At 44.2% G+C, this 20420-nt stretch overlaps 1 protein-coding gene across 1 annotated transcript in view; it reads right to left on the reverse strand.

Annotated features, from left to right (window-relative positions):
* The window catches only part of unc5ca (unc-5 netrin receptor Ca), a 160252-nt gene extending 154171 nt beyond the window's left edge, over nt 1-6081 (reverse strand). The window contains 1 exon segment of the mRNA XM_024147511.2: nt 5970-6081. Coding sequence (XP_024003279.2) covers nt 5970-6081 — 112 coding nt within the window.
* Between the last annotated feature and the right edge of the window lie 14339 nt (nt 6082-20420).

Consider the following 20420-nt stretch of genomic DNA (forward strand, 5'->3'; position numbering starts at 1 on the left):
GGAGGAGAGAGAGAGAGAGGAGAGAGGAAGAGAGAGAGAGAGAAGAGAGAGACAGAGAGACAGAGAGACAGAGAGACAGAGAGAGAGAGAGAGAGAGAGAGAGAAGAGAGGAGAGGAGAGAGAGAGAGGAGCGAGACCAGAGAGACGAAGAGCAGAGAGAGAGAGAGAGAGAGAGAGAGAGAGAAAGCCATATACTAAATATCAGCATTATGATAAATATGTTAGACAATTCCCCAAATCCTATTAAATTAACAACAATTGTATCTTCTTCACATTTTATTGAGAAATAGTAATTGTAACGGAAAAGCTTCCTTTCATGATCAGCTCTGACATTTTCGCTGATGAAGGTTCTAGAAGGTTCTACAAAAGATTCAGCAGAGATACTAGTGGCTTTGTCTCCAGTGATTATGGTAATGTTAGGGCTAGTGTTATTATTTGGGAAGTGTGTTTCCATAGCTAGGCCTGACACAGGACTTGTGAGAATCAACAATAACAGTGGAATAACAGCGGTTGTCAAACTAGGGGTCGCAACCCCATGTGTGGCCGCCTGATATGAAAATGGGGTCGTGGGAGAATTTCCAAAATCCTGAAGAAAAAAAATAGATACAAACCAAAATATATTACATTCTAATATCGTCTTTGTATCTCAAAATCATTGAAATGTGGTTTTAACTTTAAAACTCTAAATGAAAATTATTCAAATCTAAAAGATCAAATTCAACCAGAGAGCGCCCTTAGATCATGGGAAAAGGCCGCACTTGACCGTTGCACTTGAATCATTCCCATGGTGAATGGTGAGGACCAAAGTGCAGCGTGGTAAGTGTCCATATTCAATTTAATAACTGGACACTAAGAATACAAAAATAACAACGTGAATGATACAAAACGAAAAAACGAAACAGTCCCGTATGGTGAAAKCACAGACACAGGAAAACAACCACCCACAAAACACAAAGGAAAACAGGCTACCTAAATATGGCTCCCAATCAGAGACAACGACTGACACCTGCCTCTGATTGAGAACCATACTAGGCCAAACACATAGAAAAAGACAACCTAGACATACAACATAGAATGCCCACWCASATCACACCCTGACCAAACAAAACATAGAAACATACAAAGCAATCTATGGTCAGGGCGTGACAACAATCTTCTATTTCACACCGAGGCTTGGTGGTTATCGAGGGGGAGTGTTGGAAAGATGTTTCACATTGACAGAGAAACTGCTGTCATTCACAATGAATGTAAAAAAAATWAAAATAAATGTTGACTTTCCGTGTAATGAAAAGAAAATGTGACATATTTGGGAAACTGAATGAACTGAACGCAATAATGCAGATGAGTGACTTAATCAGTGGATTCAGAGGAAATAATTCTTATTGGAGAGAGTGTTTCAGAAGCAAACCCTWCCCTCGGCTGTGSATGTTTCTAACAGAAAACAGCATCCGTAAATGTCTGTCACGTGTGAMGACTGCTCACCTCCAACGCTTGGAAGAGCACTTTGGTACCTACTTCCCGATCCATTTGACTGTGATCCTGGCTCAGTTGACATGCAGGTAAGCAGCGGTGGYAAAAGTACTCGATTGTCATACTTGAGTAAAAGCACCTTAATAGAAAATGACTGAAGTAAAAGTGAAAGTCACCCAGTAAAATKCTACTTTAGTAAAAGTCGAAAARTATTCGGTTTCAAATATACCTACGTATAAAAAGTAAATGTAATTGCTAAAATAATCTTAAGTATATTTAAAATTCCTTATATTAAGCAAATCATTAACAAATGACACATTTGTGTTTAGTAAGTCCGCCAGATCAGAGGCAGCAGAGATGACCAGGGATGTACTCTTGGTAAGTGTCCTATCCTGTAGTACCGGCAGTAGTTTTGGGGAAATATATGGAGTAAAAAGTGTATCATTTTCTTTAGGAATGTAGTGAAGTAAAAGTAAAAGTTGTCAAAAATATAAATAGTTAAGTAAACTACACATACCCCCCCCAAAATGACTTAAGTAGTACTTTAAAGTATTTTTACTTCAGTACTTTACACTACTGCCGGTAAGTGAAAATAAACACCTGATTGATGTGTCACATGACCGAATTCGGGCAGACAACGCATTCACGGGTCACTGAGGAGTTTTGGTTCCTCACTCAAAGGGAACACACTGCCGTCTCCCTCTGAGCATTTAAACTCATGGTACCCTTCGCCAGCTCATATCTGTGTGAAGCTGAATTCAGTGCTCTCATTACAACCGAATATTGATCCAGGTTGGATGTGACAGCAGAGACTAGGTGCGCACTGTGGACCACGCCCCCCTGACTTTGAGAAGCTCCGACACGACATGCATCCAGCACACCCATCTCATTAGTGGTGGTGAGATAAGAGACATTATGTCAGACACATTTACAATTGACTGTCATAGTCCCACATTAAAAGTACAGTATGTGAGGGTGAGTTGAGAAGACAATCAGAAATACTGTTAGAATGTTTATCAAATAACTGCCATAGCCCCAAATAAAAAAGTTAACATTGGCTGTTAATTACKTATTTTTTTTCACATGGTTGGGGTCTCGAGCATTTTACAAAATGGGGTCATGGGCCCAAAAAGTTTGGGAGCCCCTGTGTTAAACCATGTTCATAGTTAGCCATTGTTATGTAAATATCTCCCGAAAAGTTCCAGTGGACTCAAGACAGAGCAGGTCAACCAAGGCCATGCCCCAGTGAGTCACTGGACCTTGACCATGGTGGAGGAAAACACTAGTCTGAAGATTTTCGGTAAAACTCCAGGGACAATTGCCAATGAAAATGATCCTTAAGTGTTCTCTAAACTCATTCTAAACGCCTCTAATATCTCTGAAATCTTTCCCTCCATTTTCAACAAAACGCCCACCGCTGGCTCCCCCAATCAGCATAGGTCACAGAGTGGGTTGTTACGAGAGTCAGTGATTCACCAAAGCTCTGAAGAATTCCAGGCGACGTACATACATGAGTGTTCTGACAACAAATCTGRGTCCCAAATAGCACTCTATTCACCATTCCCTCTACAGTGCACTACTTTTGGGCTCTCTGGTCAAAAGTAGTGCACTATATAGGCAATAGGGTGCCATTTGGGACTTAAACCCTTGATGTATGTACTCTTAGCTGTGCTTATGCTCTAGCCTGTAATTTCCTTGTGCTTCGTCATTGGGCCAGGTCTCATTAGGCTCCACTATAGCTCCCTCTTCTCACCTGGAGTCTGTCATCCAGTTTGTCAACCAGTCTGTCAACTAGGATTCTAACTCACCGAGACATTTAGCCGTCGTATGGAGCTCTGGAACTCAGGATCTCATTTTTCTCAACACTAAAGCTCCAGCTTCAAGTCCTTATCCCTCTTTGAACGCTGGGCACCCAAGGCGTTCAGGGCGTTTAGTATGCACGTTAAAAAAAACAAGCCGGTTAAGAAAAACGACTTCTGCTCGAATAAATAAGAAAAATATGAAAAGGTTTGGAGTTGGTTTTATTTGTTTTGAAACATAATGAAGTTATTTTTGTAACACATTTTCTTCCGTTTTTCTCTCTCACTTTGGCTAATTCCCGCTCTCTTTTAAACCCATTCTCACCCCTCATCTGTCATTCCCTGAGCGGGATGGGTCCATTGCTCAAAAGCGACAGGCCTAAATTATTGATTGGCACATGAAACTGGATCGTGAGAGGGGGACGGCTCATTCGTCAGACGTGGCAGCTTTATCACTCTGTGTAATTCACCCCTGTCCTGCTCTCCTCCTATCCTCCATCCCTCCTTCCCCTAGTCCTCCCCAAGCCAAGTGCCTCTGACAGGGCTGCCAGTCTAGGCTGACTGGGTGACTTACTGAGCAGTACAGGCAGTCAAAGGACACACACACACATACAGAATGTCCTAAAGATGTGATCATCAATAGAGTTCCTGGAGGCAGACAGATTGCAGAAAACAGAGAAGAGCAGAGAACAGGAAGGCCTCTAAAGGCATGGTAGTAAACAGAGAACAGGGAGGGCCCCTAAAGGCATGGTAGTAAACAGAGAACAGGGAGGGCCCCTAAAGGCATGTATAAACAGAGAACAGGGAGGGCCCTAAAGGCATGGTAGTAAACAGAGAACAGGGAGGCCCCTAAAGGCATGGTAGTAAACAGAGAACAGGGAGGGCCCCTAAAGGCATGGGTATAACAAAGAGAAAGGGAGGGCCCCTAAAGCAGGGTAGTAAACAGAGAACAGGGAGGGCCCCTAAAGGCATGGTAGTAAACAGAGAACAGGGAGGGCCCCTAAAGGCATGGTAGTAAACAGTCCATAACTCCTCTCTACCGCTGTGCCATCATCCCATCACAGGAATAGTAGCATTAAGTAGAGCTATACTACAGTCCCTGTGACCACTTCAATAACATATATGATCTTCCTATATGAACTTCAAGCTGGGGCCACCCATACAAAAATATTCAGTATAAACACGTGACTGAATGTCATTTTGGATAAAAACGTCTACTAAATGGGATATATTTGATATACAGTGCATATATTTTTTTTGCAAAAACAAAGTGTAATTTCTAAGGATTATAGACATCAGTAGTTTAGTTATTACATTGGTCAACTACCTGGTAAATGGTTAGTATTACTGAATAGGACAATGTATGAATAAGGAAGTGTTATAGAGCATTATGGGTAATATAGTACATCATGCTACAGACAACATGGTTACATAGCTAAAGGATTGCCATTTGTTCCATTCAGCACTCTATGGTTGCGTCCCAAATCGCACCCTATTCCCTATATAGTGCACTACTTTTGAGCCGAGCCCTATGACATTTGGGACGCATGCTAAACCTCTCACATCTACCCACACCTCTCCATCAGATTTGTGACACGACAGCAACAACACTTGACTCCTGGCACAGGAATCTCGAGTTCGCGACATAATGCTTCCCCAGAAATCTCATCTCTTCACCCTTTATCTGGAGGGGGTGAAGGGGTTGAGGGGTTTGGAGTGAAGGGGCCCCTTCTTGTGGAACACTCCCTTGATGACATATCTGGGCAGTAGTCGTGGCAGCCGTGAGGTAATGCTATCCTTATCATATCCACAGGATCAGCTGCGGCTGCAGAGCAGAACCCTGACTCTGTCCATATGAACCCTGACCCTGTCCGTCTGTCTATCTGTGCCAGAGACTCCCACCTACCCCCAGTTATATCCCCCTCCGGGCCCAACTACCCCCACCATCCCTAAGAAAATAAAACCAGGGTGATCGCTATCTCAAACAGACTCGCATATCTTTCTCATACAATTGCACAGACATACATTTACACAGCTACACAAATCCTATGCAAGCCAACAAAGGTAAGATTTAAGACTCCCAAGTGGCGCAGAGGTCTAAGGGACTGCATCTCAGTGCAAAAGGCGTCACTACAATCCCTGGTTCGACTCCAGTCTGTATCACAGTCCCATAGGGCGGCCCAGAGTTGTCCAGGTTTGGCTGGGGTAGGCCATCATTGTAAACAATAATTTGTTCTTAACTGACTTGCCTAATTAAAAAAAAATATATATATATATATATAGATGATAAATAGTAGCAGCAGCATATGTGATTAGTCAATGCAGATAGTCCGGGTATCGATTGGTTAACTATTTAACTACTTAGGGCCTTCCTCTGACACCGCCTGGTATAGAAAGAAGTCATGGATGGCAGGGAGCTTGGCCCCAGTGATGTACTGGGCCGTAGGCACAACCCTCTGTAGCGCCTTGCGGTCGGATGCCAAGCAGTTGCCATACCAAGCGGTGATGCAGCCAGTCAAGATGCTCTCAATGATGTAGAACCTTTTGAGGATCTGAGGATCCATGCTGAATATGTTAAGCCTCCTGAGGGGGAAGAGGCGTTGCCGTGCCCTCTTCACGACTATGTTGGTAATTCATGATAAATCCTTAGTGATGTGGATACTGAGGAACTTGAAGCTCTCGACCCGCTCCACTACAGACCATCGATGAGGATGGAGGCGTGCTCAGCCCTCCGTTTCCCGTAGTAAACGATCAGCTCATTTGTCTTGCTGACGTTGAGGGAGAAATTGTTGTCCTGGCAGCTCATCGTCATCGTGATCAGGCCAACCACCGACGTGTCACAAGAAAACTTAATGATGGTGTTGGAATCATGTATGACCACACAGTCGTGGGTGTACAGGGAGTACAGAAGGGGCCTACCGCTAAGGGGCCCCTGTGTTGAGGGTCAGTGTGGCAGATGTGTTGTTGCCTACCCTCACCACCTGGGGGCGGCCCGTCAGGAAGTCCAGGATCCAGTTTCAGAGGGAGGAGTTCAGTCCCAGGGTCCTAAGCTTAATGATGAGCTTTGAGGGCACTATGGTGTTGAATGCTGAGCTGTAGTCAATTAACAACATTCTCACATAGGTGTTCCTCTTATCCAGGTGGGAGAGAGCAGTGTGGAGTGCATTAGAGACTGCGTCATCTGTTGATCTGTTGGGGCGGAATGCAAATTGGTGTGGGTCCAGGGTGTCTGGGATGATGYTGTTGATGTGACCCATGACCAGCCTTTCAAAGCATTTTATGGCTACAGATGTGAGTGSTACGGGGCAAAAGTAATTTAGACAGGTTACCTTTGCATTCTTGGGCAKAGGGACTATGGTGGTCTGCTTGYAACATGTAGGTATTAAAGACTAGGTCAGTTAGAGGTTGAACATATCAGTGAAGACACTAGCCAGCTGGTCAACGCATGTTCTGAGTAAGCGTCCTGGTAATCTGCCCTGCGGCCTTGTGAATATTAACTTGTTTGACAGTCTTACTCACATTGGCTAGGGAGAGCGAGATCGCACAGCKGTACGGACCAGCTGGTGCTCTCATGCATGGTTCAGTGTTGCTTGCCTCGAAGTGAGCAAAGATGGAATATAGCTCATCTGGTAGGATCGCGTCACTGGGCAGACCGCGGCTGGGTTTCATGATGCATGATAGTTTMCAAGCCCTGCCACATCCGACGAGCGTCAGAGCCGGTATAGAAGGATTCAATCTTAGTCCTGTATTGATGTTTTGACTGTTGGAGGGCTCTTCAACTGATGCGGTAAACTCAATGCTATCGGATGAATCCCGGAACATATTCCAGTCTGTGATAGCAAAATAGTCCTGTACCTTAGCATCGTACCACTTCCGTATTGAGCATGTAAATAGACAGAGCTCTTCCAGTTAGTTCTCGAGTGATTGTACGTTCGCCAATAAAACAGAGGGTAGAGGTGGTTTATTTACTCGCCGTCGTAGTCTCGTTAGGGAGCCCGCTCGTTTGCCTCTCTTGAGCCATCCCTTCCTCTTTCGAGTCCCGGGGATTAGGGCCTGGTCCGGAATGAGCAGTACATCCACATCTGCCGACTCGTCTGATGTCCAGAAGCTGTTTTCGGTCATAGGAAACGATGGCGGAGATATTATGTACAATAAAAAGTGAAGATCAGAGTAAAAAAACAGAAACAAACAGAATTGGTCAGGAGCAGGTAAAAAGGCAGCTATCCACTGCAGCGCCATCTGGGAGCTTTGGTGGCTTTTATGTGTGATGTCGTGCTTTGGCAGGAGGGCACTCGTACACACACACTCTAGCCTGTTTATGTGCAGACCGGCGTTTAACCTTCCTTTTGGTTCTTACCTTCATAGTTCCCTTCAACCTGTTCTCTGTCCTCACAGTGGAACTGATCTTTCTGTCCACACAATGTACCACACGGGACCYCCACTGAGAGCACTGCTGTTGTTGTTGTTGTGCTCTCTCCCGAAAAACTCTGCAAACGCCCTACTTCACAAGTTTGTTTTATCTAAGAATTTGTTGGACACTTCCAAACAGAGAGAAGAAAGCAGAAAGGGATATACGAGGTAAAAAATGATGCAGCCGAAAAATCAAGAAGATAACTGACGTTACAAGAGCATTAGAATGTCTTAGAAGCACGAGTTACACCTCTTTGCATTAGTGCGGTGGGTTGTAAAAAAGAAACGGGCCAACTATTATTGATTCTGATAATGACCGTTCCTGGGGAAAGCAGGGTTAGAGCGGGGTCAGTAGTCCTCACAGGGCCTCAGGGACCCTCAGCAACATTCATGTCCAGTAGGGAAAGAGAGGAGGGACTCTCTATGCTAGGACACTTTTAAACACACCCAGCCTGAGACACCAGCATCCTGATGGTTTTCCCCAAATCCTGGTTGGTATAATCCCGGGATCAGGAGGGAATAAGCAGGAAATCCTGGTTGGTATATTCCCGGGATCAGGAGGGAATAAGCAGGAAATCCTGGTTGGTATATTCCCGGGATCAGGAGGGAATAAGCAGGAAATCCTGGTTGGTATATTCCCGGGATCAGGAGGGAATAAGCAGGAAATCCTGGTTGGGAGGATTCCTGGAATCAGGAGGGAATAAGCAGGAAATCCTGGAATCCTCCAACCAGGATTCCGGGAAAACCAGGGAATTTATTGAAAGTTCCCGTAATTGTGCAACCCTAGTTTGGGTGGTAGTATATCAGAAGTCATGGAGGGAGTTATACAGTGCCTCCTTGGCCCGTTTGTAACGCATTCATGTGAGCACACACACATGCACGCTCGACACACACACGCATGCACACGCCTATACACACGGGCTGCACTTTGATGTAATCTAAGGATCTTATCAGTCGCTTATCTAGAGCATCGTCATCCCCCATCCCCGTACCCGCATTCTCACACACACACACACACACACACACACACACACACACACACACACACACACACACACACACACACACACACACACACACACACACAAATTCATTTACAGAGTATTGGGAGTCAAATTCAGTCCATTTTGAATTCATTAATACACTCCTTTGAGAGTTCTTTGACAGTCTCCGAGGCTCCGAGACTTTGGCAGTCTGCACAGAGGCTCCGAGACTTTGACAGTCTGCACAGAGGCTCCCGAGACTTTGGCAGTCTGCACATAGGCTCCCGAGACTTTGACAGTCTGCACAGAGGCTACGAGACTTTGACAGTCTGCACAGAGGCTACGAGACTTTGACAGTCTGCACAGAGGCTACGAGACTTTGGCAGTCTGCACAGAGGCTCCCAGACTTTGACAGTCTGCACAGAGGCTCCCAGACTTTGACAGTCTGCACAGAGGCTACGAGACTTTGACAGTCTGCACAGAGGCTCCCAGACTTTGACAGTCTGCACAGAGGCTCCCAGACTTTGACAGTCTGCACAGAGACTCAGACACTTTGACAGAGGGAAGGAGAAAAAGCCCAGACTGACAGAATAATGAGATGAACACAGGAGATTCCAACATATTTGTATAAAGTTTTCCAACATATTCTCATTTTCTCTACAATCTAACGCTGTGTAAAATGTCCTGTTTCCGAGTGTGTACATGTAAGTCAGAATATCTTTAACGATAAGAATTTGAAGCTCCTTATTGAGAAGTCTGAATACAAACAGGGCTTGATCAGTCTTGATTAGTCGGCTCTGGAAGGTCATGGATCTTTACATGTGCTAATAGCCTGTTGTCTATTGTACTCATATCCCACACAGTGAAGACACTATACAGATCATTCCTGTCTTCAGTTGCTATGACACACAGCTGTTTAGGGGGCAGGCAAATAATGTCTGAGCTCAGTGCTATAATTCAACACTGTTCAGATCTGTAACGATGTGCGTTGAGAGTCAGGAAGCAAGTTCAGGGAGTGAGTGTTTTAATAAATAAAAACATAACACAAAATAAGAGACACAAACAACACACAGACATGACACAGGAACAGAAACAAGGGGAGTGACAGATATAGGGAAGATAATCAAGGAGGTGATGGGAGTCCAGGTGAGTGTCATGAGGCGCAGGTGCGCGAAACGATGGTGACAGGTGTGCGGGATAATCAGCAGCCTGACGACCTAGAGGCCGGAGAGGGCGTAAACGTGACAAGATCCTTATTGTCACTGATCAATGGCATGTAAGTACTTGGTACCATCAGGACCTATGTGTATGTCATCTCTCATGACCGCCTGCTAACACCTTTCTCATTTAATCTACGTCAGTTTGCCAGACCAAGCTCTTGGGCAGTTAAAACCTTTCTCGTTAACTGAACTGAAACCATTGGCCCGCTCAAATGGAAAGCACCAGAAAGCACATACTGGACCATAGTCCAAAACACATTTCTTCAAGTGGCTATGGAGGTACATATTTGGTGTGCAATACTGTTTTCCATACAACCTTACAAAGCTCTCACAGAACTGTTGAACTGTTGTGACAGTGAGCCTCTCCAACCCGCTCCATTGTGATACATCTTGCACATGAGATGGTACGTGCTTTGACAAAATAGGTCCAGCATTCATAATGGGCATCCTACACATGTCCCTTAAGCCAATTTTTCCATTATTGTGCATTGAAATGAGAAAACCCTGATGAGATTTTAGCAGGTAGTTGGCCTGTCTGCTTTCAGTGCATCAACTTTAAGATGCATGTTTCTTAGTATTCCAGCACACCAATATTCTTCCCGACAGTAAAAACGTATTTTGCTGCCCCAGTAAGACGTAAGGGGTGGCTCTCCCATAGACACCATTGTGATATACAGCTGCGGCTGAACTTCTTCTACATGAACCAGAACATTATTTGCCAGTGCGATGTCTCGCTTCCTCTTCCGTCTCTGCTGGAGCGACCATATACACAGTCATCTGGAGCGACGCACTTGTATCGAATTTCTGTTTTGATGGGACAGCAAATGTAGTTTCATGAAACACCGGCAAAAACAAATCAGTCAATAAAATGCATGGGAATTGAAGGGAGGGCGTAGTGACTGAAAGGTAAATAATCCAATCAAACAAACAAAACCAGAAGTGAGGGCATGATGGTTGAAAATGGCCAATGAAATGAACACAATTTGAAAACTCTACCAAACCACTTCAAGACACAACAATTCATTGGTGGGCGTTTTCTACCGGTGGTCATTTAAAAAATATATATATTCCTGTAGCTAACCATGAACAACTCCCGGAATTTCTCCTTGTCGCACCAAACCAAGGAGTCTGCAATGTTGAGTGGKGCAGCAGTCTAATGCATCACAGTGCTAGAGGCATCACTACAGACCTGGGTTTGATCCCGAGCTGTATCACAACCGGCCGTGATCGGGAGTCCCATAGGGCGGGGCACAATTGGCCCAGCGTCATTAGGAGAGGGTTTGGCCGGGGTAGGCCGTCATTGTAAATAAGAATTTGTTCTTAATAACTGACTTGCCTAGTTAAATAAAGGTTCAAAAAACGATTCCAACAACAGCAGCAGCATCTATAGCAGACTAGCGACTGCACCGAAACGGGCGACAGATGTTTGTCGAGTAAGACGGAATGAGCTATCCGCAAGTTCAACATTGCTCAATCTAATTTTAAATCAGCATGAATTGGGCAATAAAAGCCCCACTCCTGGTCTTCTTAAATAAACGGATTACAGCTACAGTTGCTTTGTTATCAGTTGCTCCCCAACAGTGCAGATGGAGAGTGGAGGAGCATGGCAGATTTTGAAGGTGAGTAGTCCCATAAAGACATGTAACATAGTTCTACATTTTACAATTTTCTCAAGGATTTTGATGCATACTGTACAACCATTGATAATACACAACACTGACTCCTAAGACACAGCTGCAAATCGGTATTGGACTGAAATAGAAAGGCAGAAAGGCATAGAAAGCCCCAGACAGAGAAAGCAAAGGAATGGGACATAAAAAAGCTACAGGGACGTTGCCAGAGACACGTTAGTTTAAAAATGTAAACCAATTCCTACATTTTAAATACAGTACTGAATTTTGAAAAGTCGAGACTTGTTCCACCGATTTTAGTGTGCTTTTTTTAAGCTTTGAGATTCCAGTCTTGTTTATTGGGCAAAATAACTTATTGTCTCCTGAAATTTCACAGGCTCTGGTGAATCGGTCAAAAGAACTCTCTGCTGAAGAGAAGCAGCGCTTTGCGGGGGGCAACTGAAGACATGATGTCTGATGTGGAGACAGACCCAGAGGACCCCCATGCATTTTTAATAACCTCCCCACCCTGGCTCTCCTCTGAGTTTCAGGAATGAATTGCGTCAGCAGACCGGAAAAGGGCCAAGTTCTTATGGAGAGAAAAGGCAACGTCAGAATGGAAACCTGAGCAACCGTCCACATCCACCGCAGTCCTACCCAGAACATCTGACTGTGAATGAAACCACAGACACAAATCACCAGCACCTTCACTGACGCTTCACACCTGCATCTCAAGAGACTTTTTGCACTGCCTCTGACTCACTCACCCAGCCTTACACACCCACATAACATTACCACCCTCTTCTTTGACTTAACATATTTTTAAAAACATGTCTTGATAGTGTATTTTCCGATAAATCTGTATTGCACTGTCGAGGAGAGCTTAGGTTAAATAAATCAAAATACTATTTTGATCGCTGTCAGTCTTTCAAACTTAGCTTGTGGGTATCCTCACGCTTGGCATGCAGGTCATTCTTTAGAGAGGTTGTGATTCTGATTTGGTTGTCTGGCTGGAAGTGTTTGAGTGGGTGGTTACAATCACACCAGGCGACTGCTATAAGACAGCACAAACGTCTAACCAGGAAGTGGCTACAAGACTTTTACAAATGGCAAAAGTTATCTCTCGCACTCTCTTGCTCTCCCTCCCTCCCTTTCCCCGTGTCGTATATGTCAAGTGGTTTTAAGATCATTACGATAGAGAACACCAAAACAACGTCACGGTGCTTGGAGTCGATAACATTCACAGAGATACTATGCTGGCTTTGAGAACAGACTGCATGGGGGAATGCGGGTTGCCTTTTGACAGGCGTGATGGCGTCAGCAGATCAAGGGTGGCGCAGGTTCAAAACCAATCTGGCAACGATGGCACCGCATACCGATGTGTCACATCTCGGCTGAAACGAAACACCAGGTGGTCCCTCGTTGCTCCATTTCAAACTTTATCATACTGTTCGCCTCAAATATTAGCCTGGTGTCATCAACCAGCTACAGAGTACCAGAGTGCAATGCATGCATGATACGAGTGTTACTCACCCAAAGGAAAACACAGTCTATGAAAGAGCATGGTAGAAATACAACGCAGGGTTGTTTCATTTTGTTTAGTGAGGAACAGTGAATTTGCTAAAAACGTCCTCAAAGGTTGTCATGAATACAGACAGACAACTATTCATAGTTTGTGTGCTGAAAAAGGACTATGTAAGGTTGAAAACCCTACCACCCCAAAAAAGCACTATGTAAGGTTGAAAACCCTATGACCCCCACCTACACCTGCAAGGAAGTAACAAAACAATGCACTGCGGTCAAATTAAGATAGTCAAAATTATTTTATGTCTATGGTAAATACTGTTAATAATCTTAATAAATAATTGTAAACAAAATAGTACATATTAAAACAATATATTCTATCTCACTTTGTATAGCCACCACGACAAGAGTTCCTTTGTGTGAAGTGCACCAGAGTATCTATAATTGCAGTGGAATTGCACTGGCAGCATTTCCTATTGATTCCACTGAGGATTTTGGAGCGTCTGCCTGCGTCCCATTGCACCTTATTTCCTTTATAGTGCACAGAACCCTATTGGCCCTGGTCAAAAGTAGTGCACTATGACGGGAATAGGGTGCCATCTGGGATGCACCCTCTGTCGGTCTATACTTTGTATATGAGAACGTGTGGTTCTGGGTGTTTTCTACTGATAGAGAACTGGAGGGCCCTCTACAGCGTGCCATTGATTACCCGCCTGCAACAGCCCGGCAACAGCCTATTGATTGGACGATATGTAATACACAGCAGCTTAAAATATCAGATGATCGGCCCTGGAAACATTCAGCATACAGATGTAGGATCTTAATTTGATCACTCTTTTGTTGCTGTGAATTTTCAAGCACAGCAGGAAATGCAAACTTGTAATGTATTCAAGGTTTAAAAAAGTGTCTAAAGTTTGTCATTTTCACATTAAAATGGCCTAAAACTCTCCAATTTAAAATACAGTGGATTCGGAAAGTATTCAGACCCCTTGACTTTTTCCACATTTTGTTATGTTACAGCCTTAGTCTAAAATGGATTAAAAGAAAACACAATAACCCATAATGACAAAGCAGAAACCGTGTTTTAGAAATTTTGCAAATGTATTAAAAATAAAAAACGGAACTATTACATTTACATAAGTATTCAGACCCTTTACTCAAAGGTACTTTGTTGAAGCACCTTTGGCAGCGATTATAGCCTCGATTCTTCTTGGGTATGATGCTACAAGCTTGGCACACCTATATTTGAGGAGTTTCTCCCATTCTTCTCTGCAGAGCCTCTCAAGCTCTGTCAGGTTGGATGGGGAGCATCGCTGAACAGCTATTTTCAGGTCTCTCCATAGATGTTCGATTGGGTCCAAGTCCGGGCTCTGGCTGGGCCACTCAAGGACATTCAGAGACTTGTCCCGAAGCCACTCCTACGTTGTCTTGGCTGTGTGCTTAGGTTTGTTGCCGTGTTGGAAGGTGAACCGACCCAGTCTGAGGTCCTGAGTGCTCTGAAGCAGGTTTTCATCAAAGATCTCTCTGTACTTTCTGGCGTTCATCTTTCTCTCAATGCTGACTAGTCTCCCAGTCCCTGCCGCTGAATAACATCTCCACAGCATGACGCTGCCACCACCATACTTCACCGTAGGGATGGTGCCAGGTTTCCTCCAGACGTGACGCTTGGCATGCAGGCCAAAGAGTTCAATCTTGGTATCTTCAGACCAGGGAATCTTGTTTCTCATGGTCTGTCCTTTAGGTGTCTCTTGACAAACTCCAAGCGGGCTGTCATGTGGATTTTACTGAGGAGTGGCTTCCGTCTGGCCACTCTACCATAAAGGCCTGATTGGTTGGAGTGCTGCAGAGATGGTTGTCCTTCTGGAAGGTTCTCCCATCTCCACAGAGGAACTCTGGAGCTCTGTCAGAGTGACCATCGGGTTCTTGGTCACCTCCCTGACCAAGGCCCTCCCCCGATTGCACAGTTTGGCCGGGCGGCCAGCTCTAGGAAGAGTCTTGGTGGTTCCAAACTTCTTCCGTTTAAGAATGATGGAGGCCACTGTGCTTTTGGAGACCTTTAATGCTGCAGACATTTTTTGGTAACCTTCCCCAGTTATGTGCCTCAACAAAATCATGTTTCGGATCAATACGGACAATTCTTTCAAACTCATGGCTTGGATTTTGCTCTGACATGCACTGTCAACTGTTGGATTTTATATAGACAGGTTTGTGCCTTTCCAAATCTTGTTCAATCAATTGAATTTACCACAGGTGGACTCCAATCATGGTGTAGAAACATCTAAATAATGATCAATGGAAAAAGGATGCACCTGAACTCAATTTCGTGTCTGAATACTTATGTACATAAGGTATATACTTTTTGTAATTATAGGGAATTATGTGCAGATGGATGAGGAAAATGTTACATTTTAGAATAAGTCACGTAACAAAATGTTTGAAAAAGTCAACGAGTCTGAATACTTTCCGAATGGACTGTATATCAACCCCTACAAAAATGTCCATTAATTATAATCCATATTATAATTCACATTTCCTCTTGCTGCAGGATTATTTTCCTGCTGTAGCAAACTGGCTCAAATTAAGATCCTACATCTGTACCCTCTCTGTGTGAGATATAGCGAACAGCGAAGAAGATGGGAGAATTAGGCTATTCAATGGCAAGTGTGGGGAGAGGAGAGGGGGAGAAAGACACACAAAATGAGATGTGTTTGTTCAGGACTGACAGATGCGTCACCATGAAAAGCAATCTGCATGTGTGCAATACTGAAATCCGATTACATTTCTCGTTGTTGTTTTCTTTTTAGGTGAGAGCGAGCGGCTGGCAAAACAGATGCGGTAATCAAGATATAGTCAACAACGTGTTATTGCCGAGACGGGGGAGTTACAAGATATGATCCAGTCAGCCATTTAGTTCTCCTTTCCCTGAAAATAACACCAGAGACTGGTGGAGGTCTACTCTGGTTTCTTAGAGAGGCTATTTTCTCTAGACCTGGGAGGTTCAGTATATAGCCAGGTTGTAAAGTTATATTTCTATGGGGCAGGCCAGTAATAGCAGCTGGTCCATTCTCTAAGCCTGGGTATAGATTTATGTCCTACTGGGAAGAAATGTATCTATTGCGCTGCAGCTGCCCCTCCATCACGTGTGATAAAACAATGAGTATCGGGGATGAGGAGCAGCTAGCAGAGTATATCTGCCCTCCTTTAGCATTCTTCTTCCTGGGGGTGAGAGGGGAGAGGAAGCAATGTCTGTCACGCACTCACATGCACACACATGGATGTATGCGCACACACAAACTCGCACGAAGGTATGCACACACAATCACACACACACACACACACACACACACACACACATAGACAATCACACACACACACACACACACACACACACAACACCACACACACACACACACACACACACACACACACACACACACACACACACACACACACACACACACACACATCTAAGGGGCTATAGAGGATGCAGGGGAGAAGAGCAGCTCTGATCTCCAGGGGGGACGCTGAAACCTATTGGTGTCCAAATCACTGTAATAATGGGACTCCACTCAATGAGGCACCATTTTCCCATTGTGACAATTTGCTTTAATCGTCTTCAATTTGAAGGCATTTTACAATTGAAATAGAGGTTACCGTAGTATTGCCTTTGTTGTAATGTATGTAAATCAAAGCTAGCAAAATCAAACCAACGTCCTCTTTTCCTAACTCTCTATCTCTGTCTCGCTGTCTGTCTCTCTGTTTGTCTGTCTCCCTCTCTCTCTCTGTCTGTCTCTCTGTCTCTCTTTCTCTCTCTCTCTCTGTCTGTCTCTGTCTCTCTCTCTCTCTGTGTGTCTGTCTGTGTGCATGTTTGCCTGAGTCTCTACGTGCGTGCATGTGCATGTGGGTGTGTGTGTTTTTGTCATAATATTCCTTCTACCATTATCCCATTCAGCAGAACAAGGAGAAAGGGGATGTCTGACTGGCACTCTTCCAAAAAGAAGACACCATCTCTCTGGGAGACGACAACCAGCAATTCAAACTCTTAGCGATGATAAGAGAGGATGCTGCCCCTTAAACTAACAATGGGATCAGACAGCAAACTGAGCAGGGATGTATTCATTCGTGCACACTGTAGCAAAACGTAGCAAAGTGTTTTGCAATGGAAAACGCTTTGCAATGAAATCGAGAGTTGCGTATTGGACAAATTCAGGTAGGTACCACTCCATTTTGACCCGTTTGCTTCCGTTTGGTTCCTAGTGAATACAATCCAGGAAAAATACTATCAAACTCCCTGAGCCATCTTTTCTTTCCTATTGCAGCCAGACGGAGGCGGAAAAGTTTACACCGGCGGAAAAACMTACCATACAACATACTCTAGTAGATATAGCCTTGGTATCAGCGWGTCCTATGACCAAATCATAACAAAAGAGTCCAAGTTCACTTTCACAGTGTCCCAGCCAGTCCCAATTACACATAGCGTACCAAACACTGGCGCAGCAACCTTTCATGTTGCGCGTTGAGCACCAAGGTCGACTCTGTCACCCACATCAGATCTGTAGCCCGGAATAACGCTATAGAGGCTATTAAAGGTGCTCAGGTTTCTATGATACAGAGTGAATCAGACGCTTATCACGTAGCCTATATCATTGTCCCACGCACTCTCTATTCCACATGTCACATAGACACACTACCACACGACACGGGTTCAATSCAGCGCCACTGAAGTCAATAGGTAGCGGATGCTATCTCTTTCGTCAGGCACAGAAAGGCCCAATGGCTGCAGAGTATTGATCTGAGAAGGTCATCGATGGAGAAYGAAACCAGACACTGAAATGACAGAAGATGAAGAGGAGTGCTGACGATAGAGTCTGTGTGAACGGACTTTATGTCATGAACCCACTTTTACAAACAAACCYCAGGGGGGACGCTGAGAGGAGGACAGATCATACTAACGGAATGGAATGTTATCGATCACATGGAAACCAGGTGTTTGATGTGTTTGACATCATTCCATCCATTTATCATTCCAGCCGTTACTATGAGCCGTTCCTCCCGAATGAAGGTGCCACTGGCCACCTGAGACACACATGAAGTGCATTCAGAAAGTATTCACACCCGTTGACTTTTCCCACATTTTGTTGTGTCACAGCCTGAATCTAAAATTGATTACATTTAGATTGTTTATCACTGGCCTACACACAATACCCCATAATGTCAAATTGGAAATATGTTTTTCAAAAATCTTACAAATTACTCAAATAATTAAAGCTGAAATGTATTGAGTCAATAAGTATTCAACCCCTTTTGTTATGGTAAGCCTGAATAAGTTCAGGAGTAAAAATGTGCTTAACAAGTCACATAGTAAGTTGCATGGACTCTGTGTGCAATACTAGTGTTTAACATGATTTTTGATGATTTTTATCACATCTCTGTACCCCACAGACATACAATTATCTGTAAGGTCCCTCAGTCGAGCAGTGAKTTTCAAACACAGGTCTTAAGCTATTTGATTTTGAATTTTAGGARCCCTTTAGGTATGAAAAAATAACTAATAATTATAATATTGAATTTGGCCTTTACWTACTATAGCCCATAGAAACACATTGAATAACACATTCATAAATGGCAAAACAGACAGTCAAAAATATAAATAATAAGGTTTTGAAGTGTCTGTCCTATACTTAGGAGATATTAGAAAGCTCAGGAAATATTTTTGTATTTTTGGACACATATTTAACCCCTTATTGGCACTAAACTACCTCCATACTTCCATTCATTTTATAAACCAGTACTGGTTACCTTCAGACGAGTCCCGTGAAACCTGTGGGGGTCGTAGAACAAAACAAAGAACACCATAATGTTTGTGAGAGTCTCCCCTTTAGTGGCGTCCTACTAGTTTTGTAGGCCAAACTGTTCGGACGCTACAGGCGTTTCCGTGACAAGAAACATTTTGGGGGATGTCTCAWGGTCTGACTAACATCACTGTAGCTCAGCCACCTTCCACCTCAGATGCAGAAGGCCAACATCTGCGGATGCGGTGGTTTGAGACGCAGCCCATGCAAAAAACCTGATATCTCATTGTTTCTTAGATTGACGCACGGGTACGTCAATAGACACCTAAGGAGTTTAATGACTGTGATAGGGTAGAAAACTGAGGATGGATCAACAACATTGTTGTTACTCCACACTACTAACCAATTCACACACACCACACCCACACACACAAACACACACACACACCACACACCACAACACACACACACACACACACACACACACACACACACACACACACACACACACCACACACACACACACACACACACCCACACACACACACACAACTGCAATTGAACACTAAGTGAGTAGATATTGGTATTGACTGGTTCCATTAGATGCCTGCAGACCCCTTTCTCTGCCACGCAGCCTCTGTCGAAAAACACTGAACACCCTCATATTTCATCCCAGAGACGCACCGCTCCAACACAGGACGAGGGACACGCTTTATTAGCTGTATTTACCACAAAATTAAAATGCTGACGGATAGATTACCATCCACAAATGGGTGAAACCGTTGCCACGGTGGACAGCTTTATTACAGAACCAAAAATGATCCCAGTTGAGAATAACTTGATTATTACGCAAGCTCAAGTCAAATAGCAGTAAATATAGAATTCTGTGAGAACCATTTCAGGGACATTTCTATGTCTTATCTAACAGTGTGCTGGGCCAGTGAAATCTCCCAAATTGATTCCTTCTACCTCGGCCAGATACAAGATTGTGAGGCAGTCTGAGTGTTGAGAGACTATTGGATGAGGCTAATGAAAAACGGGCAGAGAGCAGATAAGCTATAGACTGTGTTTGACTCCGTCTTTCAATTCTCTCTGCTCAAAGACGAGTGGAGGGCCAGTTTACTCAGCACCAGATAGCAGGGATGAACCTGAAGTGGTTGGCTGCATGCAATCCCTTTATCAACTGTCTTAACCCTTTAACTGCAGCAGCTCAGAGACACAAGAGCTTTTGGCATGTGTTCGGATAATGGTTAAGATGTTGGTATTTCCACCGGGATTCAGATCCCAGCCGACATAAGTCAATACTGACACTCCATCCGTATTCTGTCCATTCACTGCTTTCCATGGAACCTGACGTGGACCGTACTAACTGATGATCCCAACCTGACYTGGACCGTACTAASTGATGATCCCAKCCTGACGTGGACCGTACTAACTGATGATCCCATCCTGACATGGACCGTACTAACTGATGATCCCAACCTGACATGGACCGTACTAACTGATGATCCCAACCTGACGTGGACCATACTAACTGATGATCCCACCCTGATGTAGACCGTACTAACTGATGATCCCACCCTGACGTAGACCGTACTAACTGATGATCCCA

This window comes from Salvelinus sp. IW2-2015, linkage group LG15, assembly GCF_002910315.2.
Source record: "Salvelinus sp. IW2-2015 linkage group LG15, ASM291031v2, whole genome shotgun sequence".
In the NCBI taxonomy this organism is placed as follows: Eukaryota; Metazoa; Chordata; class Actinopteri; order Salmoniformes; family Salmonidae; genus Salvelinus; species Salvelinus sp. IW2-2015.